The following is a 16,983-nucleotide window of genomic DNA, read 5'->3' on the forward strand; positions in this document are numbered from 1 at the left end:
AAGGGATGCGTGTAATATTCAATAGTGATTGTTAATAAATGAAAGGTCAGCCTGTGAGAATGCACACTGAAGGGCTGGGGGCAAAGTAATTAACAGGAAAACGAAGATAAGTGGTAGAAAAGTAAACTTTCATAACACTGAATACAGTCTCCAGTATTGCCAAGTTCCCTTGATAATCTAAAAATTAATTATGGGTAGAGAGGATTTATTTTATTGAAGTCTTACTGGACTGAGATTAGCTATTTCAGTGCTTCTATGTGAGGTTTACTTTTATGTAAAAACTGGGTAAATCTGAAGAAGGTAAGCATTTGCTAATCTGTGAACTCAGTATTTCCAATTTCCCTGCCTCAGAGAATAGGGAAGTTGTTTTTTCTGAGGCATCTTCTGAATGTGTTACCTCTTAAATTGACTGTAAATTCCTGTCCCTGGCCCTCAGTAGTTTATTGGTGCATCTGTACTTGAGTTGATGTGTGTTTATCCCAGCCTTTGCTATTTGAGCTGCTGTTAAACCCAGTCCTTTAGGAAAGGAATGAGGTTTGGTTTACTTTAGCAGTTGCAAGTTTCTACTAGTGAGGTAAGTGGTTCATCCTGAAAACTTCAGGAATTTTTAGGGCTGCTTCTTGAAGAAAAGTTTACTGGCTTGTTACAGCTCCTTTTACTTGGTCAGTCCTCCATGTGTTTTGTAATCTTATCAATTCAGTTTTACTTGCAGAGTAGAATTCTGCTATGGGCAAAGTAGAATTTAATTTCAGTTATTGTAAACGTCTGAGCCTTGTGCAGTTTCACATGTGTGCCTCTGACTCCTGCAGTCTTGCCCATCTCAATAGTGATTATCTCTGTTTAATTCCCACAGCAGTTAAGACCCTGGTGTTCCCAGCAGCTGGAAATCTTAATTCCCCAGTTCTCCTTTTTATTTCAAAGCTAATTGCTGTCAAAAGCTTTCACTTTCATTTCAGGAGGCAGCATTTGCTTAGACAAGGTGACTCCAGACCTTGCAAAACTCCCAGCTGTTGCTCTTTAGCTGGTCTCACAAGAGCTCCAGATAAACGAAAGAATAAAATAGAATGTGGTGCCAGATGTGGGGGATAATGAGACAGATGTTTGTTAATGTGCTGTTTTCACTTGCTGAAGTTGGAGAAAGTGAACAAGTGTGTTAAACTCACAAAGGATTCTGAGAGAGGGAAGTTGCCTCAGAAAGGCTCTTCCTGGAGCATAAGGAAACTCAGCTCAACTCCAAGCCTTAGGGCTGGTTTATTTCTGCGTTTATGGGCAGCTTTTAAAGCAGTGGCTTTGAAGGGATTTTGAGTAAGGTGACTGACTTCACCTTGGATTGCAAACTGTCACTGAAAATGAAGTTTGGGGGGGGTTAAGAGGCAGTTAATCCATTGCACTGCCCCAGAGCAGGACCTGCTCCAGATATAAACCATTTCTGACAGGTGTTACTTGGTACTTCAGACACTGTTGGCTTCCACAGCCTATTCAATTTCATAACCATTAAGTGTTTTTGCACTAAATCAGTAATTTTTCACTTAGTCTTAAAAAATATGATACCTGACTCTCCCCTGAGATTCATTCAGAATATAAAATCACAAATATTCCCTTCTAAAAACGCCCCAGATTTCATAGTGATTTATTTTGCAGGGATATTGGGAGTTTGTCAAAGTTTGGAGTAGTTCTGCCATGTGTCAGCACACTCAGTGCTTACTGCAAACAGAGCACAAACCCAACAATAATTAAGAACTGGCAGATTGCATTTGACCTTCAAATGAGTTAATCTTGAAAAACCTGAAGCTGTAAGAAAAAGAATTCCTTTATCCAGAACTGATCCCAGCACCTTAGACTGCATTTGTTCTTCAGAAACTGTTGATAAGGGACACAAAAACAAGGGTTATAAAAAGCACACCCTGGTGTAACAAGCTATGGATAGTCCAGTATGCTGGTGTTCTTTGAGTTCAGAACAGGTGAAAACAGGAAGTTTTGGGTGGGATAGACGAGGTGACAACCTGAGAGCTCGACTTTAAAGCCACAGCTTATGGCTGTAGGATTATGTGCAAAATGAAACATGAAAAACATACTTGTTTTCTTAAAATTCATTTTGTTCTTGTGCTGTGTTACACAACACTGGAATTTGTTTGCAGTGCCACAACTGAACAAAAGCTTACATAATGGGACATGTCATAGTCTGTGTTGTGAATTCTTACGGAGTAATGATCCACATCTTTCCTCCATCAGACCTTTTTTTTTCCCCCTCCTTGGGAGTTTTATTAAAAGATGTTATATATTAGCTCTGTCTTGCTAATTTTGCTGGTGGGAAAATAACAGTATTGAACACTGTCTTGGTTCTTTTATTCTTGCTGTAGAAGTATGGGAATGTTCCAGAAAAGGAATCAATTCATTGTTTCCAAATGTGAAAGCAGAGAAGTTGCTTCTTACTTGTGATGTCAAAATGGTGCTTTACTTCAGGAAAATGTACCTTCCCTCTCTCTGAAGCCTTGAGATATTTGTCATTAAGTGTGTACCACTTCTAGGAAAGAGTATTTCTTTTCTAGTGGAGTTAGTCTTGTGAAATGACTTCACTTTTCATGGCTTTAGGATGCTCACATATAATAGACATCGATTGTTAGGAAATTAAAGAAGTGAAATCTGCTTTAATGCCTGCCCAGTTCATGCATTTCATGCATTGCAGTGAAGCTGCAGAATATGCAGCAGGAAGGAAGCTAAACTCCTCAGGTATCCAGCAATATCCCTCTCCTGTGTGGATCTCCCCTCCGAGCCCTGCACATGCTCAAACAGTGCTTTCCTGTGCCTCATCACTGAGCCCTTTTCCACGCTGCTGTGTGACTGTCACTGGAGGAAGTGAGGTTTTGTCACTCAGGGAGTGATGTCATCAATGATCTTGTCATTCCATTCATGGCTCTGACCAAACTTCAGAACTCCCCTTTAGCAATCCTGCTCTTCTCAACAACTTCTGTAGTTCCAAGTCCATAACTAATGAGCATTGTACTAAATGGAAATGCAGTAAAGAGGATAAAGAAAAGATGAGATGCTAATTCTAGATAACTAACTTCAGTCTCCCCCTTTTCTTCTTCTGGAAAGGCATAAAGATGACAAACTGATTAAATGTAGCCAGTATGATGGTCTTGTGGAACTTGCAACGATCTGTGCACTCTGCAATGACTCCTCTTTGGATTACAATGAAGTAAGTTCATATCCTGGAACAGAGGAGAGTGTGGGAATGAGGATAAATGTTCTCATCTGTCTGTGTAATACCTTGCAGTGGTAAATCCCCTTCTAGTCAAGGGGGGAGAGTATTTAGGCCCTCTGAAGTATTAATTCTGAGAATTACTTGTTTGTTGAACACTGAGAACTAAATCCAGCAGCAAGTGTAATCTGTAATTTGGAGATTTCCTGGTGCTGCTTTCTTGCTTTGCCTCACTGCCTTACAGTTGCTGCCAATCCCAAAATGTCTTAAATGCTTGATGATAAAGTACTGACACCTCTCTCTGCTGCTCTTGAGGGTAAGGGCTTCAAATTCCTACAAATCAAACTCCTCAAAGCTGCTCTTTTCAAGTAGTTTTACTTGTTTCATGTGCCACATTAAATCTCATTAAGCTTTTCCCCTGTTCCCCCCCCCCCACCCTTGTGAAACTTGAGCTTTTGTCTGTGGTAGGTTCCAGGTGAGGTTTAAACTCCTGTGCTTTTGTTTGCTTTGTGTTAACTCAAGGCTAAGGGAGTTTATGAAAAGGTTGGTGAAGCCACAGAGACGGCGCTTACGTGTCTGGTTGAGAAAATGAACGTGTTTGACACAGACCTGAAGGGACTTTCTAGAATTGAACGCGCAAACGCCTGCAACTCAGTGAGTCCCCCTTTATTGGCATTGTTTGGGAAGACAGCTCTGTAGTATGTATCACCTAAATGCATTTGTATGCTTTTTGTTTTAATAAGGTAATAAAACAACTCATGAAGAAGGAATTCACTCTGGAATTCTCAAGAGACAGGAAGTCGATGTCTGTCTATTGTACTCCGAACAAACCGAGCCGCACATCCATGAGCAAGATGTTTGTTAAGGTCAGTCCCTTGAGTGAGTGTGGTGGTGAAATGGTGTTACATACTTAAAAATTATGGTACAACGAACTGCAGCTTGAAGTGGGAGGAAGGACTTCATAATTTAAGCAAATGTTGTAATGGAAAGGGATTTATTAAGCTAAACTACTTTTTGCCTCTGCAGGGTGCTCCTGAAGGTGTGATTGACAGATGTACACATGTCCGTGTTGGAAATGCTAAAATACCTTTAACCTCAGGAATTAAGCAGAAAATAATGTCTGTCATTAGAGAATGGGGAACTGGCAGAGACACATTGCGTTGCTTGGCTCTGGCAACCCATGACAATCCTCCCAAAAAAGAGGAAATGAATCTGGAGGACTCCTCAAATTTCATTAACTATGAGGTAAGATTTGTAGCACTTCTGCCTCTCCCAAACTGGAGAATGGTGACTCCTTATGTTTGATTATTCCTTGAGGAAGTTACATCTGAGAATTTTCTTTCTGGGTATTTTTGATGTCAGACACAACAGTTCCTCACGTGTGGAGGGAATGCTCGGTGTAAGAACAGACTTTGTGTTTTAGAAGAAACTGTTGATGGCATGTAGACAGACTGCTGCTGCTTGGCTAAAAGCACAAGAAGAACTCGGTTAAACAGTCCAAAAATTGTGGTGTTGTTTCAGCTCTTACGGTTTTTCAGTTTGGCATTGCTCAACTGCAAGACTTTTTTTGGGATTGTGTGGTGGAACATACCTGCCCTGGGAGTCAGGTTCACTTGCCTGCCTCTGTGCTGACAGCTGCAAGGGCTCAGTCCATGATTATCATCTTAGCTGCTCTGTAGTTTTCTAGTGAAATCTGTATCTGGTATTTAGAAGGAAGGTAATAATAGTTGCATGAGTTTTGGCTTGTGCTCTCTCTGCTCCTGGCACTGATGATAAAAATGAAAGACTCAATGCTTGCAGGTTGAATTTGCAAGGCTGGCAAGTAGAGCACGTTTTAACTTGTAAAATTAGTGCATTTGAAGTAAAATTTGGTAAGGCAGGACAAGGAGCGACTCCAAGTGTCACGACACAGAGAGATGTAACGTGCAGGGAAAACAATTATTTTGCTGCTGCCAGAGGAGAAATCTGCAGGATCTTGCACTAAAACTCAGCCTATCTTGTTTCAGACCAACCTGACGTTCGTGGGCTGTGTGGGAATGCTGGATCCCCCGAGGATTGAAGTAGCTTCATCCATAAAGCTGTGCAAACAGGCTGGCATCAGAGTTATTATGATCACTGGTGACAACAAGGGCACGGCCGTGGCCATTTGCCGCCGCATCGGGATCTTTGTGGAAGATGAGGACGTGTCCACCAAAGCCTTCACCGGCCGGGAATTCGATGAGCTGTCCCTTGCTGCCCAGAGAGATGCCTGTCACCATGCCCGGTGCTTTGCCCGTGTAGAGCCTTCCCACAAATCCAAAATCGTGGAGTTTCTTCAGTCTTTCGATGAGATCACAGCCATGGTAAGCGATGGTTACTTGGTTAGAGAGGCAAATGCTATGCTTAAACCCTAATTAGGCCTTCTCAGAGTAATTCCCCATTCTGGAAAACGCTTCTATGTTTCCCTGCACTTAGTGAGTTTTAAGGATCCCAAACCACACCCAGTGCAAAATTCCTTTCTGGATCTGTATGTTAATGCCCACCCAACTCTGAATTCTCGTTTTAGACTGGGGATGGTGTCAATGATGCCCCTGCACTGAAGAAAGCAGAAATTGGAATTGCCATGGGTTCTGGTACTGCAGTGGCCAAAACTGCTTCTGAAATGGTTTTAGCAGATGACAACTTCTCCACAATTGTGGCTGCTGTGGAAGAAGGACGGGCAATTTATAACAACATGAAACAGTTCATCCGATACCTGATCTCCTCCAATGTTGGGGAAGTTGTTTGGTAGGTTTAAATTTATTTTTCCTTTGAGCTAGAGTAGTGATGATGGAGTCCTTCAGTATTTCTCACTAAAACTGGAGGAGGAAGTTCTCCAGGTAATGGATCTCTGTGGAAGTTGCATGTTTCTGGCCTGGTCTTTAGTGAAGAATTGTAGCTTGCCACAAAAGTTGCACATTGTGCATTATGCACATTATGTAGAATATTCTAGCTCAGTAAGTAATGCTTTCCAACTGTTTATATGATTGGAATAATTCTCTAGAGAAGGAGAACCAAAACCTTAATCAAATAGTACAAGATCTGGAATTTCAGATAACGTAGTTATGGGCATGGTTTAGATGTTTGCTTAACCTCAGATTTCAGGAACATGTCTTGTGTTCCTCTGGGAGGAGCAGTGGTGACCCAGCACCACAGAATGCATTTCTGGTGACAAAATGTAAATATTGGTCTCCTCACAGTCCTTACATCAAAGCAGACTTTCTCCCAGAGTGGGATAAAGCACAGCAATTGTCTTGCCTTGTTTCTTGTCAGCTTTAAGGCTGTCCTTCATATGGCTCTTGCTGCAGCCCCTATTTCTGTTCTATTTATTCACACAGGCTTGGAGCCATGAAAGTTACAGGCTCATTAAACTTCTGCAGGGACTAGCAGTAATCTAGGGAAATGAAGCTTAGTCATTTGAGCTAAAATGTGTCTTGAAGAAAGTGGTTTGCAAGCCTTTATCCATGTGTATATATATATTTACCTATACAGACAAGTAGAGTGGGGAAAAAACAACCCTAATTTTTGAAGTTACCAGAAGAAGAAGACAATGCTTCAAAGCTTGCATGCCAGTGGTTAGTCTTTGCTCTTGGGTATGTGTTTAGTTTTCTGATTGTGAATATTCAGCTTGTGATCTTCAGTGGGTAAGAGAGAACAGAAGTGCTGCTGCAGGCTTAGACTTAAACGTTACTGACATGCACAAGAACAAGCTTGTAACTGGTGGGTTTCTTTGTAGTATCTTCTTGACTGCTGCCCTGGGTTTTCCTGAAGCTCTAATTCCTGTTCAGCTGCTGTGGGTAAACCTTGTGACGGATGGTCTCCCTGCCACTGCCCTGGGCTTTAACCCTCCTGATCTTGATATCATGAATAAGCCACCACGCAACCCCAAAGAGCCCCTGATCAGTGGGTGGCTCTTCTTCCGTTACCTGGCTATTGGATGTAAGTACTAACAGCTTTTTTTTTTTCCTTAAATAAACTAAGACATCAATTACAACCAATTTTTTTTTCAGTACTGGAAGTCTTGAGGCCGAAGTTCAAGTGTGGCAAGCGAGGTCTTGTCTTGAGTACGGTTCACAGTGCTGAGAAAAGCTCTTTGTTTACTTTCAGGTTACGTTGGTGCTGCCACAGTGGGTGCTGCTGCTTGGTGGTTTATTGCTGCTGATGGTGGTCCAAGAGTTTCCTTTTACCAGCTGGTATTTGTTCAGTTTAATATCTTTGGGGGGAGAGGGGAGGTTCTTGCTGCTTTCATACTTGAAATGACTGTACAAACCTGGTAGGTTACGGGAATTTGTATAATTAGACATTTTCAGACTTGTTACTATAAAACTTCATCATGATTAATTAGTCTTGATAGCAAAGCTCACAGTTGGGATACCTGAGCTTCTAACAATTTGAAGGACTAATTGTTGTCTTGTAAATGAAAGCCTAAAGGGGATTTTTCTAAAGCAGGCAAAAGTTTATAAGCACTGCTTTTAGGAGTTAGAGTAGTAACTTTCCTTTCTGTAATACTCACTGCTTTTTCCTAGTTGCCTATTTTACATTTTAAAAGGTAACAAGCTGTGGAAGTGAGTTGACTCTGTTCTGTTCCAGAGCCATTTTCTGCAGTGCAAGGAGGACAACCCAGACTTCTACGGGGTCGACTGTGTGGTGTTTGAGTCCCCGTATCCGATGACAATGGCTCTTTCTGTGCTTGTCACCATAGAGATGTGCAATGCTCTCAACAGGTTCGTATGTCCCAACAGGAAAGCCAAGCCTCTGCATAGCTTGTCCAAAATCCTGCTTTTTGTGCAATTTGATCCTTGGTGGACAGCTCAGCTAATGAAGAGTGAGTCACATTTCCCTTCCGAGTTCTGGTAGTGCAAACAAAGTGACTCTTAGATAACATTTGAGATCTCTTATCATAAGGTGTATTTTTAAGTCTGCCAATTCACTCTGGTATTTTACTAAGCACAAGCAACTGAAATATTTTCCATTATTTTTAATCTAAGCTTAATCAATCAGATTATCCCTCCTATGTTGGTATAAAGTGATATCAAGGAGAACTAAAATAAGAATGCTGAAGATATGGAAAATAGCTTTTCCTGCCCTAAGGGAGTGTGGGTTTAGCCAATTAATATTAGATTATAAATGGAAACCACTAAATAGCACAATGTCAAGGGTATTTTTCTTCAAATAGCTTAGAGGTCAGTTAATTTAAAAACAAATAAACTTGAAATGCAAGTGCACTGGGGTAGTCCTACATAAAGATACTGCTCTACATCTGCTGCTCTGGATCTCAGCCTCCTCTCCAGCACAGCATAAATGGAGATGGAATCAAGAGCCAAGCATTAAGAAGGTGCAAGTTCTTGACCCTCTGTAAGTCTTTCTGTGAACTTGAGCAGAAGTGGGTGCACTTGGGGCCCTGGTAGACTCGGGGGGATTGTGTCTTAGGCTGCCATGTCCACACTTCGCTCTCCTCTCTCATGGAGAGGATTTTGGAGTCATAGTGAGAAGAACAGGCTAGATCAGGAACGAGCAGAACACTTGAGACTCTCGAGAATAAACCTGAGGCTGATGGTGACTGCTTTGCTAAGCTGACTTCCAGGCCAGTTGGAAGTTGCAGCATCCAAACTGTATCCTGGGCTGTTTCCTGCCTGGGATCCCCGTGCCTTGCCAGGCTGCTTTGTGGTTCTCAGAGCTTCCTGTTGGTGTTACAGTCACACACCAGCCATGTTTCTGTTGCAGCCTGTCAGAAAACCAGTCCCTGATGAGGATGCCCCCGTGGGAGAACATCTGGCTGGTGGGGGCCATTTGCTTGTCCATGTCCCTCCACTTCCTTATCCTTTATGTGGAACCACTGCCAGTAAGTGCTCGTTCCTTACCCCCACCCTTGAACTCCCAGACAGAGCAAAACCTTGTGTGAAGCTTGAGGCCAGGGCTGGAGGGGGAGCTTGGTAACCCCTGGCTTTTCTTTCAGATTATCTTCCAGATCACGCCTCTGAACGTGACGCAGTGGCTGATGGTATTGAAAATCTCCCTCCCTGTCATTCTGCTGGATGAAACACTTAAATATGTGGCCCGTAACTACCTGGAACCTGGTAAAGATGATAGTGTGCGGCCTGCCACCAAACCCTGTGCTCTGTCAGCATGCACCGAAGGAGTTTCCTGGCCGTTTGTGTTCATTACTATGCCCCTGGTTATCTGGCTTTACAGCACAGACACTAACTTTAGTGATATGTTCTGGTCTTGACTGACATGGTGACGAGTTTTACATTCAAAGGAAAAAAAAAAGTTTAACTTAATTTTTTTATTGTTTAGAGCAACTGTCTATTTCTGCTGAATTTTCACATGAACATATTTGCTGGTGATGGAGGTTTCATAATCTAGATTTTGGTTTTTTGCTTTTTCTGACTTCAGTGGGGGCAATATATTCCTCTTTTATACACAGTTAAAGTGTCCATTGACATGTACAGAGAACTAACACTATTTTATGCAAATATTTTTTTGTAGATGAAAAGCATGTACAGTGTTCTGTTCAATAGTCTATTCATCATGTAAAAAAAAAGTAAATTTTTTTTGAGCCAGCGGACACTATCAAACTAAATTGGCAGCAGATTTTAGGGAATGAATGTGTGTTGTCTAAAACTAAAAAAGCATGTAACTGTTTGTCTTCTGCATGATCATCCAAACTTAATTTGTCATAAAGTCAGGTTTTGTTCACGAGCAGAACTTTCTGCACTGGGTAGAGAGTCCTGCTCCCTGGGTCAGGATTTCTTCTCGGTCCCCTCTTCCCTCACTCTCGGTTCTTGACTGTCCTTGTTTACACCACTTTCTGTATGAGGTATGCCTGATCTCGCTCGTGCAGAAAATACCATTCCAGGTGCAGCCTGCTGGGGTTCTTCCATACTCTCAACACACATAGGGTTGTTTTTTTTAAGGATTATTTATTTGTCTATTGTATTTTATTGTAACAGACCTTACTTTGCCAGTGTTGCCCATTACGCAGGGATAGGGAGGGCTACTTCTGTCTCCTTAAATCTAAAGCCTTTTTAACACACACACACAACTGTTTCAATTAAAAAGAGGGGTTTAAGTTGGAGTTTAATACCTTTTTTACACGTGTCAGATCCTTTCTTTTTCTTTCTTCTTTTTTTTTTTTTTCCCCCCTTAAGACCAAAATTTGCAATGAGACCTGAAAAAATAACTTGCACTGCATAGCTAGAAATTGGATTTCCTACACTTAGGGCACTAATGCTCAGTTGTATACATGGAGTTACTCTGCTGGCCTATTGTTAGCCTGACTTGAAGTAACAAGCTCGTGTGTGTTTTTTGTAAAATCTGTAAATAGCACATGACCAAATTGAACATATTGTATAGAACTATTTTTATTTTAATGTGGCACTAACCACCTTCATTATTACGGTAAATGTTAAAGCATGTTTTCAAATTCAGTCCTGTATCAACAATGTGTAAGTCATTAACAGTCCTAACTGTGGTGTTTTTCTCCAATGCCTTCCAACTTTCATCGACTAAAGTGAGTATTTTTCTTCCATTTCACCCTGCCAGTGGTGACTTGCTGTAAAATAGCATATGCTGTATACATGTTGAAGAATAAATAGTAATTTCCTTCATTCCCATGCTGTGTTTTGTCAAACTCTGCTGTGCTACATTATTATCACCACTTTAGACTCTTGTTTTGTGGTCTGAAGCTCAAATTACTGATTCCAAAGGCAAAGCACTTGCTTTTGGTTTAGTGTACTTTAGGGTCTTGTTTTATGGCACCTGGGAGCCTTAGTGCCCCAAGGTCTTATAGCTTTTGGTCTTAAGTTTGAGATAAAATCAGACAAATCTGTAACTTAAGACCCTGACAGCTGTTACCGTGAATGTTTAGTGTCCAAAACTCTCTGGTACTCGTGGTCAGGTGCTGGTTTACTCCAAAGCTTTTCCCTGCTCTGAAGTAGGGGCTGCCCTTCAGAGCTGAGCACCCTTCCCTTGTCCCTGGTACCTGCAGTGCTCGAAGGGCAGGTGCTGCTCCTGGCAAAAACAGCTCATTATTTGTTATTTGCCATCTGAGAAGGCAAAAGAACAGTCTCACTTTAACAGGGCAGTCTTTGAAACTTGCCCTGGGGTCACTGTGTCTGTAGAGCAGCAGGTGCTGTTATCTTGTGCTGGCTCAGTCTGCTTTAGTAACCAAATTCAAGCAGCTTTGTGATCCCTCTTAGACGGGAAGGATAGTTCCAGGCTATGTTCTCTTGGTGCCAGCTGGAATCCAGCGAGCACACGTAATTCTCAAGGTTTAAGCTCTCAAGTGGAGAGATGCTCCCTCAGAACACAGAGGCTCTATCAGAAATTCCACTGCATTGTGATACTTTGTTTATAGAGACTTTGACTTGTTTGAGTTGATGCTGAAGTGGCTCAGAGGAGCTGACCTGATGATGTAGTAGGTGTGTTGCCAAACTGTGAGCATTCAAATCTCCTTGAATGCCCTTTTTTAGTGTGGAAGAGCCAAGCTAAGGTTTTGCATTCCACAAAACCACTGGCCTGTGCTGGCCATTTGCTGTATCAATAACAAAGGAGCCGTATGAGACTCGTCCCTGTTTCTTGAAACAAAAAATAATAGTTCCTGTGATGGAGGATTCCTTGAGATCAAAGTATGTACCAGTATGTTACATGCTGGAAACAAATTAGCAGCTTAGTTCTGTGTGCTCCCACTGCTATTGACAGATGTTTCCAGGGCAGGAACGCCACTGAATCCTTGAACACAGGTTCTGCTGAACCTCAGAGCACCACGTGGTGGCCTTTTTAAAGCCACGTGTCTGGCTGCCACCATGAATAATTTGCTTCTTGTTCGTGTCTTTTATGCCAAATAATCCTGCTATACACCCCCTTTTCCCCTCTCTTAAGAAGCTGAAGGGGTGAATGACTGTAGATAAGTAGAATTCAGTCTTCAACACCTTCTCTGTTGGATCTGTCAGTGTTGAAGATGAATCTTGCTGCTTGTCATGGATTTCCACAGACATCTGAGAGCTCGTTCATGCCGCAGTCTCAGAGGCACTTGGGGTAGGGCCTTGTGCTCCTTGGAGTTTGCCTTGAAAGCTGGATGAGTGGTGGGCAGATGGAGTGGGCTCCATCCCTGCAGGCTCCTGAGCTTACAGGAACAGTCAGGTTTTATAAGGTGCTCCTACAGAGCCCAAGCAGTCTTCATCTGCCCTGTTTTTCTTCTATTTCTCCCAGTCTTGTCCAAGTTTTCCTGCAGAAATGGAGCAATAGGCTTCCCCAAGATCAGCGCTTGCTGGTCTCGGGTTTGATGGCAGCTGTGCTGTGCTTTCAGGACTTCTGTTTTCCCAGTGTGGTAAATCCCACCCTTGCCTGGTTGGGATTGACCAAATGTTCAGACCTACCATGAGCTTCCTCCGGGGCAGTGAAGCATCCTGCCCTGGAATCACGTCTTTGTGGTCCTGGAGCTGGAGTGCTGGGTCTGGGCTTCAGCCCTGGCAGGTGAGCAGGCTGGGGGAGGCTGCAGGAGGAGCATGAGGCAGCTGAGGGCTTTTCTGGTCTAGAAAGTACAGAACTGCAGTGCAAAGTTTGTAATTTCTGCAGGAAATGTCTGAACTAAAGTGTTTATCCTGAGCTGTATAGATCCTGTCATCCTTCAGCCTCAGTCCTTTCAGCTGGAGAAGCCAGGAAGGGAGGACTTTTCAGGACAGACTCATTTACCAACATCTCATTTAATTTCTTTGGTCCCAAATACTTCCTCTCCAACTTCCCCAGTGCTGGGGTTGAAGAAGGTAACTCCTACTGAACCATGTTAGCCCAGAGAAGGTAACAGCAGCCCTTAGTCAAGCAGTACTAACTCAGAATTCCCCAGACTTGATCTCCCATTCCATTCTTAAAAATAACTTCATATTTTTTGTTTCTCTTTGCTCCCATCTCACCGAGCTTTTTCATCTCTGCTGTTTTCTGGATTCCTTGGTGCCCTCACACATCACTGCTTATTCTCCAGTGTGAGAGGAGTGTGTAAGACCAGGATCAATCATGGGATTGATGCTGCCTTATGCTGGGAACACCAGGAAGGATATTGGCTTGTGCTGGGAACCCAGTGGGATTTGGAATGAGAGCAGCTCCTCCTGAATCCCGTGTTCTGTAGCAAGGAGGATGCTCAGGCAGCTGCAGTCATGCATTGAATTTTTAGACAGGAGCTTTTGTCTTTGCAGTGCCTTGGGGCTCTCTGCTTTCACGTGTGAGCGATCCAAAGTGCTGAGCTACACAACGAGCTGCTCCTTCTTGCTGGCATCTGAGCAATAAAAATAGTTCATACTTGGTTTCCCAAAACATTATTGCAAAAAAATGAGTATGAAAGAGGCTGCAGAAAAACATTTCTACCCGTCTGTCAAAGTGCTCCGAGGCTTGTGTTGGTAGAGAGGCTGTTGGGGAGGTTCCTGGTACGAAACTGAGTTCTTAATCTGATGATAGAATGCAGTACAGCAGTGCCGGCCCGAGAACACAGCTCGAGCCCAGAGTTCATGGTACACAGCCCAAAGGGGGCTGGATTTGCTGACATGAAGGGAGGTAAAACCAATAGAGAGTCGTCTGTCTCTTGCACCTGTCTTGTTTACTTTTTTGCACTTCTAACCATTAACTGTTTCCCTAATCTCTGCTAATTACATCCTTAATTGCATTAATATGCATTTTCAAATCTTAGCAGGAGAGCCCAAATTTTAATGTTGAAGCAGTGTTTGGAAGAGCTTCCCTGGAGCTGTAGGGACTCAGAGCAGTCTCTCCAGACACAAGGCTGACCTTATGCTGTGGTAGGGGTGAAGTACAGCAGGAGCTTTAGGATGTTGTACTCTACCCTTTGTCTACACATTAATCCGTGTAGTTTAATGACTTCTTCAAAGCTTTCCTACTGCTTCCCAGATCAAGCTGCCTAACTTGGAAAAGGGACATTGTTAGGTCACTTTGGGGCCAAACTTGCCGTAATGCCTCGACTGTAAAAAACAAGTGCGTGGTGTGGAACTTGAAAGTAAAAATTCCAAAGAAGTGAGAATTGTCTGTTACCACTGGTCAGGCAGAGAAAGGCAAAAGCTAATTAAATGTGTCTTGTTTTTCACTGCAGTCTCGAGTAGGAAGTGCTGGCTCTGCTGATAATCAAGAGAGCTGAGCCTTAATCCAGAGGATTCTGAGCTTCAAGAACAAAGTAACCTGAGAGTGTCCCTTCAATGACAGAGCAGCCAGTTACCAAACTTAACATTCTTTCTTCTGTCACTGTTGATCTTAGTCTTGCTTGTATAATGATACTTAGCATTCATCCTTTCATTAACTGATGCCTTTTCTTTCTTTCCTTTTCAGCAATACTGGAGTAATCGCTTCCTAAACAATTTTGCAGAAATGTAAGGTTGTTTTGTTGCGTGCATGTGTTTTTAGCAACACATCTACCAAAACTTCTGCATGTATCGTGTAAAGATTCTTTGCTTTCCCTAAAAACAAAACTCATTGTGTTCTCTGTGGAAGAAATGTGTGGTACCATTAGGACTTCATGATACAGATGTACAAACGTGCAATATAGCTTACCAAGTCGGAACTCTCTCCAGAGAAGTTGGGTTTCTGTGCTGCATGGAGAAGAGTTTGGTTATCCTTGAACAAGAATTGCAGAGCTGTCAGCCAATTTCCATATTCCTGTATGTAAAATGTCAGTTTATACAATGTACAATATCAGATAATGCATGCCTTGGGTTGTAGACGGATCTCTCTCTGTATTGTATCATCCAAACATCCTACTCCAACAGCTTCTGTACAATGCTCTCCTATTTATAAACCCATGGAAACGATTACAGATGAATGTTAAACCGTAAGCCTCCACTTCATAATATTGGATTTTTTTATCATCTGTGCAAATCAACCTCTTTTGCACTGTAATGTAACTTATTTAAATCTAAGGCAGTAAGACAGATGTTGGTGCAATACAAAATATCGTGATGCATTTATCTAAAAAGCAACGACGACGTAGCCAGTTCCCACAGCTGCATGTGTGACCTTTAGAAGTTGTAAATAAGATCAATTGTCTATTGACATGCTGACAGTAAGGAGCATCACACCTAGTTTCATTTGTATCAGGTAAATAAATTTATTCTACAATACATACTCGGCGTGTTATTTGATGCACTTTGTTTCCTGCAGGTCCGTGCGTAGGCACTGCAGCGCGCTCTTACTTTAATGCCAGGATGACACTTTTTAGCACCAACACCATTGCAATCTTTCCTCCTAGAACTATGCAGATGCAGCTGCTCCTCGGCAGTATTGACCTCCTCGCTGGTGTGATTCCTCTGTCCAGGGGCTTGTGTGTGTGTTTAAGGGACACTGTCAAGTACTTTGATCACTCAGTTTTTTTAAAATGCTCCATTGTTTGTAAAATCCCTCTGAGAAACGGTAAAATAAACAATTCTTTCCCAACTACATCTTTATATTTTTTTTGTCCTTTTCTATTTTCTAAATTGCCCCAGCCTAAAGTCGCTCCTCGTCTCTTCCCTTTCTGTAGGCAAAAGGAAGAGAAGCCAAACGTGTTTGCTCCAAACCACACCACGAGCATCCTGCTTGGGAGTGCTTTGGGCTCACTCCCTTCCCCAAACCAGGGGCTGTTCTGCCACGAGCTCACAAGGCTGCTGCCGGGCAAGGCTAAAGCACTCCCAGGGTAAAAGCTGGATTTTCCAAGTGTCCTGTAATGCTCTGCTCCAAAGCCCAAACACTAGGTTTTGTTTGGAATAAGAGACAACTTAGGAATGTGTTTTACATTAAGTGTAATGCCTCTTAGCCTCCAGCCCCTGATAGCAGCACCCTGCTGGCAAACAGCATTATCCAAATGAGGTGACACATCTGAGACCCTTCAAAAGCAACAGTGTGATGTTTAAAAATACAGGGGTCGAATTCCATGGTCCAGCAGCTCTATAGGATGGTGGAGGGTGCGTTAACGCATCGGGCTGAGCTGCTGGTGGCTGCTTCCTACTATGGTAGTGCTGTGCTGGGCAGGCTGAGCTGTGCTGCTCGCCCCGGGGCTGTCAGAGCCCGGCTCCGCACTCCCTTATCTCCCGCTGCAGCTCCTCTCGCAGCCGGATTTAGAGCCGGGCCTTGGCACACACCGCCGGCGCTGTCAGCACAGCCCCTCCCGCTGCAGGGCTCCGGCAGCGCTTCCCACGGACACCTGAGCTCAGGACCGCAGGCATTTGGCCAGGGCAGGTGGGGGAGACAGCCCCATGAGCACCTCTTCCCTTTCTCAGCCTCAGCCCGCCTGGGAAAATGGAGCGTTTCTCAGAGCTCACCATCACTGTTGTCCCAACGCACCCGTGTGGAACTCGCTCCAGCCCGGCTGCTCCTCTCCTGCCCCTTTTTCCTGCCTGTGGAAATTCTCGTCCCCAGCACCGGTGCCAAAAGTAAAGCTCAGCAATGACAGGAAGTCGTTATTCAGCACCCAGCTCGTGCTGCTGTCACAGCGAGGTGCATTCCTCAGCTGGTTCCAGCAGCTGCACGTTCAGACAGCTCTGAGCAAACTCACACCAACTCACACCTTATTTTTAAACATTTCTTTAAAGGATGATCTGCAAGTTTAAGCAGAACGAGTCCCCCAGCTGGAGTACAGCCATGTGAGGAGAACGTGATGCTCAGTGGGTTGCCAAGGTAGTCAGTGCAAGAGTATGTGTTAAGAGATGCTGAAATAAACAGCTTCATCTTCCCCCTCCTCCTCCTCTTCTCCCTGCAAACCCCCAGCTCTAAAGCATCACATGGATGAGTCC

General features: G+C 43.3%; 1 protein-coding gene across 2 annotated transcripts in view; it reads left to right on the forward strand.

The window, feature by feature from the left end:
- The window catches only part of ATP2A2 (ATPase sarcoplasmic/endoplasmic reticulum Ca2+ transporting 2), a 44,341-nt gene extending 28,687 nt beyond the window's left edge, over positions 1-15,654 (forward strand). Inside the window, exons 10-21 of one of the 2 annotated variants that reach the window (XM_042034811.1) lie at positions 3,097-3,199; positions 3,725-3,856; positions 3,946-4,068; positions 4,229-4,447; positions 5,209-5,544; positions 5,748-5,968; positions 6,957-7,159; positions 7,328-7,413; positions 7,811-7,944; positions 8,945-9,062; positions 9,177-9,297; positions 14,549-15,654. In XM_042034811.1, coding sequence (XP_041890745.1) covers positions 3,097-3,199; positions 3,725-3,856; positions 3,946-4,068; positions 4,229-4,447; positions 5,209-5,544; positions 5,748-5,968; positions 6,957-7,159; positions 7,328-7,413; positions 7,811-7,944; positions 8,945-9,062; positions 9,177-9,297; positions 14,549-14,562 — 1,810 coding nt within the window. In that variant the 3' untranslated portion in view covers positions 14,563-15,654. Of the gene's footprint in view, positions 1-3,096; positions 3,200-3,724; positions 3,857-3,945; positions 4,069-4,228; positions 4,448-5,208; positions 5,545-5,747; positions 5,969-6,956; positions 7,160-7,327; positions 7,414-7,810; positions 7,945-8,944; positions 9,063-9,176 lie in introns of both variants that reach the window. The other variant, XM_042034810.1, reaches the window with a different exon arrangement.
- Positions 15,655-16,983: the final 1,329 nt, after the last annotated feature.

Source organism: Corvus kubaryi, unplaced genomic scaffold (assembly GCF_017639235.1).
Source record: "Corvus kubaryi isolate FWS band 111438036 unplaced genomic scaffold, C.kubaryi_AGA036_p1.0 37382, whole genome shotgun sequence".
In the NCBI taxonomy this organism is placed as follows: domain Eukaryota; kingdom Metazoa; phylum Chordata; class Aves; order Passeriformes; family Corvidae; genus Corvus; species Corvus kubaryi.